Source organism: Anthonomus grandis, chromosome 11 (assembly GCF_022605725.1).
Source record: "Anthonomus grandis grandis chromosome 11, icAntGran1.3, whole genome shotgun sequence".
Classification (NCBI taxonomy): Eukaryota; Metazoa; Arthropoda; class Insecta; order Coleoptera; family Curculionidae; genus Anthonomus; species Anthonomus grandis.
This window is the reverse complement of record NC_065556.1, coordinates 25,009,963-25,023,865: the sequence shown is the minus strand read 5'-3', so window position 1 is coordinate 25,023,865 and position 13,903 is coordinate 25,009,963. Positions and strand designations below refer to the sequence as shown.

Genomic DNA, 13,903 nt, shown 5'->3' with positions numbered 1-13,903 from the left:
AATTTATACATAAAGTGTACATCTTACGATAAAATTGTCATTATTTACAAGTATATACAAAGGTTATATTAATGTACAGAAAAGTACTTATTTTCTAAGCAGTTATCACTCTAATATTAACATGTAAATGTTTAAATATTGAAATCATTGTCAGTAAATATAATTTTAAAATTTTAACTCTCTTGCTAAAACACAAAATTTTGAAATACTGAGAAAAATGTATGTTGAAGATCTTTAAAAGACAGCAGCTACATATTTATGTACACGTTCACACTTTTTGAATATATTAATATTGTTGTAAGGAACTTTTTATATATTTACCTAATTTTTATTGCTCCTTTACTTTGACAACTATTTATTGTCAAAATAAAAGTCGACACTAAAAAATTATTACAAGAATTATGTCACTTGTTCTAAAAGTCGTATAGTACGTACAAGATTACTGGTTTACAATACTTTCTGGATCCTAAAAAATAAATTCAGTTTTAAATATGCAAAATGTCATAGTAAATAAATTTAGTATTAAAAAATTAGAATAAAAAAGGTGTTTTTTATATCCTACGAGCTTATGACACCCTGCATATAAACAGTAATTTATTACGTACTAGGAATATATGAACTTAATAAATAATTAATCTATTTATCACTAATAACCAAATTTTTTGGACAATCGTCTTCGCTCGCCACCGCTTTCTTTTTCAAAATTCCCAAGTCCTGAACGTTTTCCAGAAAGCTCTTATGGGCCGTCAAGATTTTCACACTTTCCACGTCCTTTTTCAGTTCTTCCATGTCCCTTTTTAACTTGGCCCTACGGTTCTGGAACCAGGTTATTACTTGGGCGTTCGTCAGTCCTAAACTTTGGGCGATTTCATCCCTGTCCGCTGGACTCAGGTACTTTTGGTACAGGAATCGTTTTTCCAGCTCGAAAATCTGATGGTTGGTGAAGGCGGTGCGGGATTTTCGTTTCTTTTTCGGTTGCTGTCGGTTGTTGAACAGGTTTAGGTGATTTTGACCGTCTGAAATAAAAAAAAGTAGCATTGATTTAAATGTCTTTGGTTTGGGTTAAAAAATAGTATATCATGCCCGCTTAAGTTATGCTGGTTTTTTAATAAAACCTTGAAGTTCGAAATACTATCAACATTTGTACACTCCAGTGAGTGTTCAGCATCTAGATTCAGCAGATCTTATAAGAAAAAAAAACAGCAATGATGAAACTTTGATCATTTTAACATCCATTTTCGATATTTAGTTATGGCTTGACTTTTGTGACAAATTTCTATTGCTAGAAATTCAAATAAGCTCTGAGGAATATTAATTATGACAAAAATACGAAAGTATTAAACCTGATAGAACCTATTATCAACATCATCCTAATCAGACTAAGATAATTTAAAATCCTGTAAAATTGATTTTATCACCCTATCTGCTTGCAACATGCTTGGACTATAGTATCAATAAGATGATGCAATTTGAGAAATTAAAATGCAAATTGAGAAAAGTTTCACCTACAATTTAAAGGAATAAAATCAGAATAGAAGGAAGGAAGAAATAAATGAGCAATAAAATAAAACGCGATTGAAAACGCTGAAGTTTATGAAGTTTTCATCTTTATTGAATCAATTCAGCATCAATCATTAATAGAATGGAAATCATGATTATTGATGATAGGAATAAACCTGATACAAGAAAGAGATGAAGATGTTGATTATTTAAACCAGAAATATATGAATATTCCAGTATTAGTCAAAGTTGAAAATATATTTTTATAAGCTTTAAGAATGATAGAACTTTGATGATATCTATTTAGCACAAAGGCCAATTTTATTAGCTTTTTAAGGCTATTCTATACAAATCTACAGATTCCTATATAAAATCGTCGTCTTTTGTAAATTAGGATACATTTTATTTAAACCATAATTTGGGTGTTTGAGTAAACCTTAACCTTTTAAAAATTTATCAAAATTTAATTAATTTTCTGATTATTCTCTTTTAATATACCCCTCTACAAAAATTTACTAAAAAACCCTTAACAAATTGCTTTTTAATAAACTTTATTTTCTAATTATGCCTTTAATACAAAATCTATTTATCACGTATTATTGTCAGGTTATTAGTATATCGTGTTCATTTAAGTTATGCATTCTAATTTATAAAGTCAAAGAGTTAATTTTTTAAATGCCTAAATTAAGCCTTATACAGTTTAAGAAAGAAGCAGAATTAGAACTAGATTAAAAGAAGAAAGGCACAGAGAGGAAAAATTTTAAATTAATTTTTTTCATGGTTATATTACGAATATTACATACGTTTATATACATATATGTAATCAATTAATTAGTCAATTATTATTAAAGGGTGAATCGTGCTCATTTGAATTATGTATGTACTAATATCTATAAAATTTAAAATCTAAAAGTTTACCTTAAAATAAAGCGGATATTTTTATGTTTATCAATTTGTTTAATTTTACTTGCTAATTTAATCAATAAAGTTCATTTATTAATTTAAAAAAATATATATTTAAAAGGTTTTAGAGGAGATTACGTACGATTTATGTACATACAATAGACATCAATTTTATTATATAACTAATTATGAAATTTAAATATACACAAATGGTCCATCAAAAATTAATTTTAAATAATTTTGGTTTGTATTTGTTGTTTAAATATTCGAGAATAAAAATTTAAATGCTTTTATATTGAATATAGAAAATATGTATATTTCTGTATATTTCCTTAAGAAAATTAAGTTTGTAAAATATACTTCATCAATAACATAAATTATTATAATTTCAAGCCTTTAATTATTTGCCTAATATTTTAAGTATTTCAAATTCTAAAAGACTAGAAAATACTATTTTAAATAATTTTTTACTTTTTTAATTTAATTTTTTATTTTAAATAACTTTTTATTTTTAATACATAAACTTATTATTAAACCCATAAATACAAAGTGTTTCTATAAGTAATTTTTCACATTTACCATCACTACATGGCGCAGTACATATGTATACATTATTCTTAACAATCTTCATTTAAATTATGCTGTGAATTAATCTATCACGAATATATTTTTTTTGTGATATAGCTTCATTATAAATACTACCAAGTAAATTGTTAATAAATGGTGTATCGTGCTCAATTAAATTATGTACTAATTTATATGTATAAAATTTAAAGCTTATTCTTAAGTTTACATTAAAATAAAGCAGGTATTGTTGAACTTTTCAATTTTATTTAACAATTTAATTAATAAATTCATTTCCAAAATAAGAAAAAATAATTCAAAATTTTTATGCTTGTTAAAGTAAATCCATAATTAAGGGTTAAAATTTAATATGAGCTAAAAAATTATGAAAAATACATATAAAATGTCATTAATATAAAGAAAGTATACAATAGATATAAATTCTATTATATAATTGAGTATGAAATTTATATTACATAAATCCATTTTTGTAAACGTTAAATGAAATAAAAAAAATAATGCTTCTTTAGGCTTAAAAAATCAATAAAACCATTTTAAATAAATTTAATTAATTACATTAATTTGTTATAACAAGCTTTAATAAAGGTCCTTAAATATTTGTATAATATTTTAAATATTGCAAATTCTAAAAGGTAATATATCAATTTTTATAATTTTTTATAATTAAAAAATATGGTAAATAATTAAACTCAAACTAAAACCTTTTTTTACATAAGGTGTAAAATTACAGAAACCCCTTATATAACCCCACACATACATATGTAGTATTTTGTCAGATTTAACACCACTATGTGGCGGAATATATAAATATATATTATTTTTAATAATTGATGTATCACGTCCACTTAAATTATGCTATAAATAATTTTATTGCAAATAAATCTTATTCTGTAAGTGGTTTATCTACAAGTGGTGTATTGTTCCCGTTTGAATTATGCATTTTTTTTAATTAGGATGAGCAATATTAAGATATCTGAATTAAATAATGATAATTAATAAGAAAAGAACTGATTTCCGTTAAGAATTATAAAATATTTATTGATATACTAAAATTACAGTTTTTTAACAGCTATTCAACATTTCTATAATATTTCTATATTTACCATCTTAAAGCTTAATTTTCGAGAGTGGTTTTTATATGAGTATAGTTTCATTATTATGAAGAAGTTTATATTGAAAGTGGAGTGAATGATTGATGTTCTATTATGATTGATTCTTATTTTATATATATTTATATCTTTGATCGTTTGTAATCACCGCAATTTAGTGTGATTTTATCTCATGGAAATGCCTCACTCTTGGAAGATTGGAATTTTATTTTCTGGAGAGAAAAATATTAGTCTTTTTAATATAGTAATAATTGGGATTTATATAATCAATGCTAAAACTTTATTTACAAATTTATTAACCACTGTAAAAAAAATATAAATTTTAAAGAAAAACCCACAAGAAATCGCCGACTAATAATCTATACTGGGTGGTCCGAACGACCCGATTGATGATAATTCCCAGATGAAGAAAGAAGAAAAATCATAATTTTACCGATCATAGTTAAGAGAGGCAACCCGGGCAAATGCAAACGTATGAAGACAAGTGGGTTACACCGCGTATTATTATTATTAATGATAACGCCAAATCATTCTTTCAGTTAGGCTCTCCTTTGCTCTCCGGCACTACCAGGCAGGTGTGACTAATTCGCCGCCTTTGTGGTCCCAAGCCGACACTCGGCCAATTCATTAGTACCACATGCGGCCGAGGTAGTGTCTTTAAATGACTCGATATGGTCCGGCGGACGCTTTAGCTCGCTCCTCACCTACAGCAAAGCAGAAAAGAATACCCCCGGTTTCGTGTCTTTGGTTTCTTCTTTGCATTTTCGTTATTAATTTTTTAAGGAATTCGATGAATTCGCCTTGATGATGATGATGATGGTGATGCCGTGCGACTTGATTGAGCTTGTTTTCCATCATTGTTATTGAGATGGGAGCAAAAAATGCGGTGGCTTCTTGTTGTACTTTGGAAATGTCTCATTTCGATGCTCTTTATTATTTTGCTACTCACGGTTGTTTTGCACGGTTTTCTAATTAATTTAAGGCAGCGGAGTAGCAAAAAAATACAGTTTAATTTATTAAGACATTAACGCTTTAGATGGAAAGAAATTTTAATTTTTCTCAGGCGAGTCGCTGATCCTTTGATAAGAATGACAATTTTGTTCTAAGTAAACATCAGGTCTTCTACAGAACGAATTATTTAATAAATATAATAAAGTAACATATACTTTGTTTAATATAGTTGAAGATATCATGGAACTTTGCAGAGAAAAAAGCCGAAATATTCCTGTTTTAAGAGAATTAGCTATGAAAATTATTCAATCGTTTTTCAAGAAATAAATTATTCAATATCAAATAATATTTTATGTGCTTTAGTTAAATCTATATTGACAAGATTTTTAGTAGCAATCACGTTATAGTTTTAACCATGATTTATAAAATATATATTTTATAAAATTATTTGAAATTTATTCTCTATTATATTATAACATTTTTGTATATAAAAATATTAATGTTTTGTGCAAGAAACGCTTTACAAAAATTTGAAATAATTTCCAGGTTTTTCAAGAATCCATATTTTGATCACATTGTACACTTCTTGAATTTGTGTGCAATAACCTAATTTAAATATGATCTTAATTGTTTTATTTTGAGTTCTTTGCAATTTATTTAATTGATATCCTTAAAGATTTCTCTAACATGAAATTGGGTTATCTGATTCTTAAAGGTTAAGCCTGTTGTGCAATAAAAGTCTGTAAGTACCTTTTTATTGTACCATTTCGATGCTGTTTATTATTTTGCATAGTTTTGAAATTAATTTAAGTCAGTGGGTCAGTAAAAGAAGTCTTTTCTCTATAAATAAAATGCGAATCCTCTAATTTCGGCAAGTGTTAGAGTTTAAAGTCTAATGATGGCAAGAACACTCCTAAAATTAGAGGATTCCCATTTTGTTTGCGAAAAGAACACTTTACCTACTAACTTTTTAATGTCATAGTTCAAGCCATTAACAGTTTCGATGTAAAGATTTTTAATTTGGATTTTTTTAATGAGAATTTTGTTCTTAAAGAATCTAAAGATAAACACAAGTTGTATAATATTTTGAGGTGTCCAATTGCATGAACATTTAATAAATAAAACATGATAACTTATATTTTTTAAAGGGAAAATTATCCAAATATTGTTTATATATTAAATTATTCACCAATTATTTTAAAGATGAAGAATAATTTTTGAAGAAATATTATCTTTTTGTATACCTAAAGTTTTAAATGCTTTGGAAAAATTAGGCATTTTAAATGGATTATTTAATATCAAATATGCCTTTTATATAAAAATATATTATAAATTCTTGTATGTAAAAATACCAAATATTTAGTAATAATTACCTTTATTAATATACATTAAATAATTTTTATAGCAAAATGAAGGATTAAAAGTAAAACATTAATAAAAAATATTTTGCAAAAGTTAGTAGGTTTGGAGAAATTATTAGTCCCTTTAAATTATCAGTCATTGATTATATATCAGATAGACATTAGAATTGGGAGATTTTAAAGAAATTAATTTTAAAAATTATTTATTTTTTCCAGCAATAATCTAAAATTATATATTTTTACAGATTTTCAAGAATAATATAGATAGGATGTGAATTATAACTTTAATAATTGAACTTTAATTAATATACGTTAAAGTTACATGACTTGCCTTGCAGTGAGTTGCTGACAGAATACAATGTACCTCGATGTAGTCTTTAAGTGTATAAAACACTGGAAAGAGTTTTACTTGAATTCCACCATATTTTCCAATATGTTTCAATGTTTTTGCATCAAGATTTGCAATTTTTAAAAATATACACATACAAATTAAAATGCTCATAATTCTTAAAAAATATCCAGATTTGCACGAATTTTCTAGAGAGTTAAACGAGGTCTTAAAGCAAATTATTGACCAGCAGGGAGTGTATTTGGTCATTTCTTTAAAATATATATTTTTTTCAAATAACGAAGTATCAAACCAATTTATTAAATATTATTTTAAAGCCTAATAATTATGTGCTATTGAATTTAGTTTGTTATTGGAAATTCTCTACATATTGTGCCCTAATTTTAATTTTAATTTGCCTTATTTAATGCCGCATGTAACTCTGACAAATAAAAATTAATATCAAGCTTATGATGAATATGATTCAAGCTTTCACAGAGTGCAGTTTCAGTGAATTTACTTCCTAAAAACTCAGGTTGACAGACAAACAGTAAATTATAATTTTAAAGGTATTATGTCAAACAGAGCATATAATGTTTAAAATAAGATAATAATAAGAATTGAATTTGTCAACTTTTTTAACAATTGGGAGAACTTTGGCGGTTTTTGGTAGGCAATATGCTTGTTAAAAAGTGAGCAAAAAAAAACATACATATATATTCTGTCCTACTAAGGCAAGTTATCCTAACTGCAAAAAATGGTTTTTAGGATTAAGACGGTTTTGCACGTAAATGGCAATAACCTTTCGGCCTTCTAAACGAGAAAGTCCTATGTGTATTTGAAATACCCGAAATAGTACTATTCATTTTGGCCTAACTGCAAAAACTGCAAGGGTTCCTAAAACGAATTGTCTTCAATAGATTTTAGAAAAAGTTTATGATTTTACTGATTTTAGAGACTCAGTTCAAAATGCCAATTCAAGGAAGGTTAATGTCTTGGAAATGACTGTATATAATTTTTTTACATTTACTGGTTATACTTCAAAGCAGAAGCTACAGAAACTTAATGACTGCGTTTATTTAGAAAATGTAATTCAAATAAATTTTGAAAGAGGTTGTAAATTTTTATATTATAAAGAAAATTTTTCTCATGAACTTAAGCAGTTGGATAATATAATTTTGGCTAAGTTTTGCAAATATGAGCTAACTATGCCAAAACAAAGAAATGCTCCTAAGGGAATTAATTTAATTAGAAAAAACAATTTATTCAGTAAATTAAAGGATCATATACGACCAAACAGGCTTTTATTTTGGGAAAATTTACCAATTTCATTGATTCATGATTCTGGTGACATGAACTGAAAATGAATAGTTTTAAAAATTACAGAGTGTTTGGTCATCATTTGGCAAATTTAATTGGCTGAAAAAAGAGTTAAAAAATGTCTTCTTTCAGCCAATTCAATTTAGCAAATAATGAACCCAACACCCTGTATATGTACCTTGTCATCTATTTTTGTTTAAGTTGTTTTAGGCTCTAGAGTTGCTATTATTTGATTTGGTATTATTTGTTTTTCACTTGTGATATTTGAGCTTAGGATTTTGTATTTTTCTGTAGTTGAAATTGTCCTGACTACAAATATTTTGGAGAATAAAGAGAGTTAATAAACCTAACCCTAAATTGACGTATAGTGTTATTTTTTTTACCATATATTTCAGAAAAAAAAAATCGGATTAAATAATTAAAAAAGTGCATACAAATACATTAAAATAAGAGATTTCTCAAAACTACTATTTAGCAGTTAGGACAACTTGCCTAAGCAGGGCAGTATTAATGTATTTCTAAAATCCCATTTTAATGAGCACTTACTCACACAAAAACTCCAACAATTAAAATCGCTCCCACATCAAAACCAAAACGGGGGTTGGACCAACTTAAGACCCTTTTGACATCAATGCTCGATGTGTGCCGGGCTTCGCTTCTTAAAGAAGAAATAATTTAAGTCAATATATATAATTTCTCACCGCCTCGATGTTAAATTTTAAAATAATTGCTAACTTTGACGGTTAAGTGAAAGAAATGGGCCGTAAATGTGGTTTTAATTTTCGGACGCCCGCTTTTGTTGCAAGAACGTACCGGCGCGGCACCTGCCAATCCGATGATGGATGTTTGATGTTCGTTAATTAAATTAAGTTGGGTGGATTTTTTTTAAATTTTAGGTTTAGATAAATGGGTATGGCAATATATATTAATTTTGTAAATATGCCGGGCGTTTTCTTGAATATATTAATTATTTAGGTAATTTTTTTTTAGTTTTATTTAATAGATATTTGTAAAATAAGTTTTCGTTAAAACCAGAATTTTTATATTTACTTTAGAAATTGAACACGTTTTAGGAGAAAATAATAATAGACTATTAACTAAAATATTAAATGAGAATTATATATAAATGAGAATTCAATTTTTCCATCTTTTTCTATATCATTGTTTCATTTTTGAAATAGTGTTTGGATCGCCAGCAAATAGTGTTTTTCTCCAGTAATGTATCTAATTATAACCGAAAAATATCATTTTATTTTCATCCTCTTCTAACTTTGAGACTGAGATAGGGAGATATAAATGAGAATTCGATTTTTCCACCTATTTTATATATCATCGTTTCATTATCTAAATAGTGCTTGTAAATCGCCTGTAAATAGTATTTTTCTTTTGGAATGTATCTAATTTTACATGAAAAACATAATTTTATTTCCATTTATCAAAATAAATTTTAATTTAATTAGTTAATTTTAGCAGAAAAATAATCTTAGAAAACACGTTAAAATATTGTTTTAATTTTTTTTAATTAGTTAAAATAACCAGCAAAGTCTGGATTTTACAACGCTTAATATTTGTTCTTTGATTTATTTAAATCTAACAAAATCCCACATAAACACAATAAAATCCAGATTTCCTGACATTTAAATTTTTTAAATAATTGAAAAAATCTGTACCCATTATTTAAGAATAAAAGTAATTATAAAATCTTATTTAGGCCTCTTTGTAATTTGTTTAATATTTTTTATTTATCAACAACATAGATGTTTAAAACCATATGTAATTTTTTTTAAATTAATCTTATTAATTGTTTAATGGCATGGTAAAGAAGAGTTATGTTACTCGTATTTTTTATTTATACCCATTTGATATATAATAATTATTCGATTCTTAATATGAGCTTTAATAATGTTAAAAATATAGGAGAAATTAAAAAAATAAATAAACAAAAATCTCAAAAAAAAAACAATTTAAACATTAATGCATTTTAAAATTCTTTTAACACATATTTTCATTTTTTAGTCTTAGATTGCATAAAGCTTTGACTTATAGTTCTTATATATATATATATATAAATATATTTTTTTTATTATACTACTTTTCATAAGCATGATTTACTAAAAACAACATTTTTCAATAACAAATATAAGATTTTTAACTGAATTAATTTTTAAGTTAGTTCTCTTGTTGGGGCCTTTTTTTAATTTTATATATATTTTTTGAATCAAATATAAAGTTAATTAAATTTGTAAGGTATGTAAAGGAATATAAAAAAATGTTACAAAAACGTTCCTAGAACATTAAAAAAAACATTCGAGATATCTTTAAAATTTTCATATGGCAACCTTGGAGCGTTTTAAAGATATAAAAAATATAGAATATTAAAAAACGTTACAAAATGTTGTTTATGGTCGTTTCAGTAAAACCTAGATTAAAATACCATAGCAATGTAATTTTATTAACAAAAATTACTTTATTAGTGCATTTTTTTAACGAAATTAAATAGAAGATCTGGTTACCCTTGTCTCCTATGTAACGTAAGTCTAGAAGTAACTTGTTGAAGGATTTTAGAATTAGACTTTGGACTAAAATTAGGGTTATTAGATCTTATATGTTCACCAAATGCAAAAGAAGATTTAAGTGTTCAGCTATTGGTTAAAGTATTAATTAGGTTAAGCTCATAATTTATTTAAGAATATTTACTTCGTTTGAAGAATATTCTAACAATATTTTTCTCCTAAATAGTTATAGACATATATAGGGTACCCATGCTTCAGTTGGTCACCATATACGTTTGTCAATATAAAAGTATTTTTTTCCATTACAGACCGGATCTATAAACCAAACTCGACATACAAACTTTTATAGGCGCACTCAAGTTACTTTCTCATATTTTAACACAATGGTTTACCTAAGTAGCAGATAAGTTACGGCCGCAACAATGTATATAAGTTGGCAGTTAAAAACTGAAAATAGGACAACAAAAGATACATAAAAGTCCGCGATACGGAAAAACAATAGATCGTAAACGGTCGGTAAGTTATAAGAAAAGTGTGAACCAGCAATTAAGTTTTTTTTAATATCATTTAAAAGCCTCATTTAAATATTTATATTTCGCGGTTAGTGCAATACACAATAGCAGAAACTACGAGTGTATAATAAAATACGAAGGGACCTTCCTTATACGAGCTGTCCTTCCACACATTAATCCGGAGGAATCCAGGGTAATACGTCTAAATCGGCAATTACCACCCCAGGAAACGATCTTCTTTTGTTAAGGGGCCATTTTGTTGCGTCAAATAACTAAAATCCACTTTCGCACTTGACTTGTTTCATTACGGCCGTTTACGATGTACGGCTCTGGTGTCGGATCGTTTGGATAAATGATCTCTCGAGTTTATAGTTTATATCTTTTCGGTAAATGGTAGGAAACGTTTGAAATTTATATGGGGATGACAACGAGAATTTATAGGGTGCATCAGGCCTGGTCCTGTGTTAATTGATTTTATTAGTTTTAAAATAGAATTACGTTTAATGAGTAAAAATAATTAGATTTGTAAAGCAACTGGTGCCTTAACAAAGAAACACAATTTTATGTTAAACCTTAAAGACATGCTAATATTTAAAACAATATTGTAGACATTTTTATGAAATTTGGTACCTATATTCTGTGCATGAAGGCGCATTTTTTGATGTGCAAAATTTTTTTTTCTTTGCCAGTGGCGTCCCTATAGGTCTTCTATTGAATATTTTTAGTGAAAAAAATACTACGCCATCGCTTTTTCTTAAAATAAAAATTACTTTTAAAATTTTCAATCACTTTTTAGCAAATCTGAATTTTTATTTTTTTGCGTCCGACGCATAATTTTTGCTAAAAAAAGAAAATTTTGTAATAAATCTGGTCCCTTAATTTGCTTGCAATCGACGAACAAACATTTTCAAACCGCATCGGATTTTTAGGGAAGTAAAATTGTTTTTATTTTTTTAAGCAAAAACTATGCATTAGACCAAAAAAAACTAAAAGATCAAATTTTCCAAGAAGTGATTGGGGATTTAAAAAATAATTTTTATTTTATGAAAAAGCAGCGGCGTAGTATTTATAATTTATTAAATATTTTTTTACACATTAAAAAATGCATCTTGATGCAGAGAATACATGTACCAAATTTCATAAAAATGTCTACAATATTGTTTAAGTTATTATTAAAAAACTACATTTTTTGGAAAACTTTAACACCCTGTATCTCAAAAGTTAAGACGTTAGGAACATATGTTCATCAGAACTTTTTTTCTTAAAATGGGTACAGGAATTACCTCCTTAAATATTAGCACGTCTTTAAGGAACACCCTGTATAAAAAACATATTTATACATTGTCAATTTGCTACATACATTTATATGTAAAATTGAATACCAAACCATTAAAAGTGAATTTTTTCTTCTTGCACTCGATCATTTTCAAGAATATTTACCCCAATATTATAACTATATTAAGGCATATTTACATATGTTTCCTATAATGTCTTTATTGGTTTTCAGCCCCAAAAACCGCAACACATCCCCGAGGGGCAACCAGTTTTAAAATTGTCAGAACAGACAATTACGTATTAGAAAAAACACAAATTATACAAAGTGTTTCTCTCACGCCACACCGCATATGTAATAAAGTCATCAGTTTTTTCTCCCCGAGATATTAGGCGGTGGTGGTCTTTATTGTTCGCCGTGCAGGAAACAATTTATTTTATTGTTAAGGTCCGACACCCTTTCGTAATAAATAAATTTCCCTTTTTGAGAGCCCTTAATAGCCCTTTTCGGGGTGGTGGGAGTTGCGCCGCCACCTACCGAGGATGTGGTTTCCTATTGTGTGGTTATTATTTTTTTTTTAATTTTCGGCAGCTGACACCAGCGAAGTTTATATTCACGCCCTCTGGCCAATGATATGTCAATTTTTGGTTTATTTAATTATGGGGCTGAGTTGATTATAGATTCGAGGGTGGGCAATACAGTTATAAAATTATAACTGTCTTCGTATTTTAATTATTTAATTCACGGCTTTACGGTTTTGCTAAATAGTATTTCTGCAGTATTTGTGCTGGTTTTTAAGAGATAATTTCATATTTTTTATGACTATTGCAGAATTGCTCAAACTTTTTATCTGGGGGCACTATGGAGACGTTACGTAGCAGCAAAGATTTTTTATGGGTAGAATTTTTTCAAATCTTCTCATATCTTTTATATCAGAACTTTTCATGTAACTTGCTGAATTTTTAAGAAAAATACTACAAGAATTAACGTTTGTAGGGTAAAAAATAAACATTTACTATTTTAGTCTTTAAAAACAGTAGAACTAGAAATTGGACTATAAACTAACCTCAGGCTTATAAAAGGATATTGAGTTAAGAATTAAAAAAATATAGATTTTCTTTAGTATATATCCATTAATTTGCTTTCTTTTTTCATCATTTCGTTTGTTATAGTTAGATATTTGACTATACAGGATGATTCAAAATTGAGTGCAAAGATTTCAAGGGCATATTTACCAGCCAAAAATAAAAAAAATTTTTTCATATAAACGTATATCCTAAGTTGCTTCATTTTCTAGATACAGACTGTAAAAGTTTTTTAATAAAGTCGACTTGTAAATAAAATAAATTTATTAATTCCAGTAGCGTTTCAGGGGGCTACCTACTTATAGGTAAAATTATGGTACGTCACCGCTTTTTTGACAATTTAATTTTTTTTTTAGATTAAGCGGTCAATAGTGTAACTTTCTTGCCTCTTGAGCCTTACTCGTATCTAGCTTTGCTTCTAGGAAAAAAATCAAAATCTGTGCCTGGCTCTATTAAAACAAAT

General features: G+C 27.0%; 1 protein-coding gene across 1 annotated transcript in view; it reads right to left on the bottom strand.

Moving 5' to 3' along the window:
- Nucleotides 1–234: 234 nt before the first annotated feature.
- The window catches only part of LOC126742585 (homeobox protein rough-like), a 74,987-nt gene continuing 61,318 nt past the window's right edge, over nt 235–13,903 (bottom strand). The window contains exon 2 of the mRNA XM_050449318.1: nt 235–1,016. Within this exon, the coding sequence (XP_050305275.1) occupies nt 637–1,016 (380 nt within the window). The 3' untranslated portion in view covers nt 235–636. The remainder of the gene's footprint in view (nt 1,017–13,903) is intronic.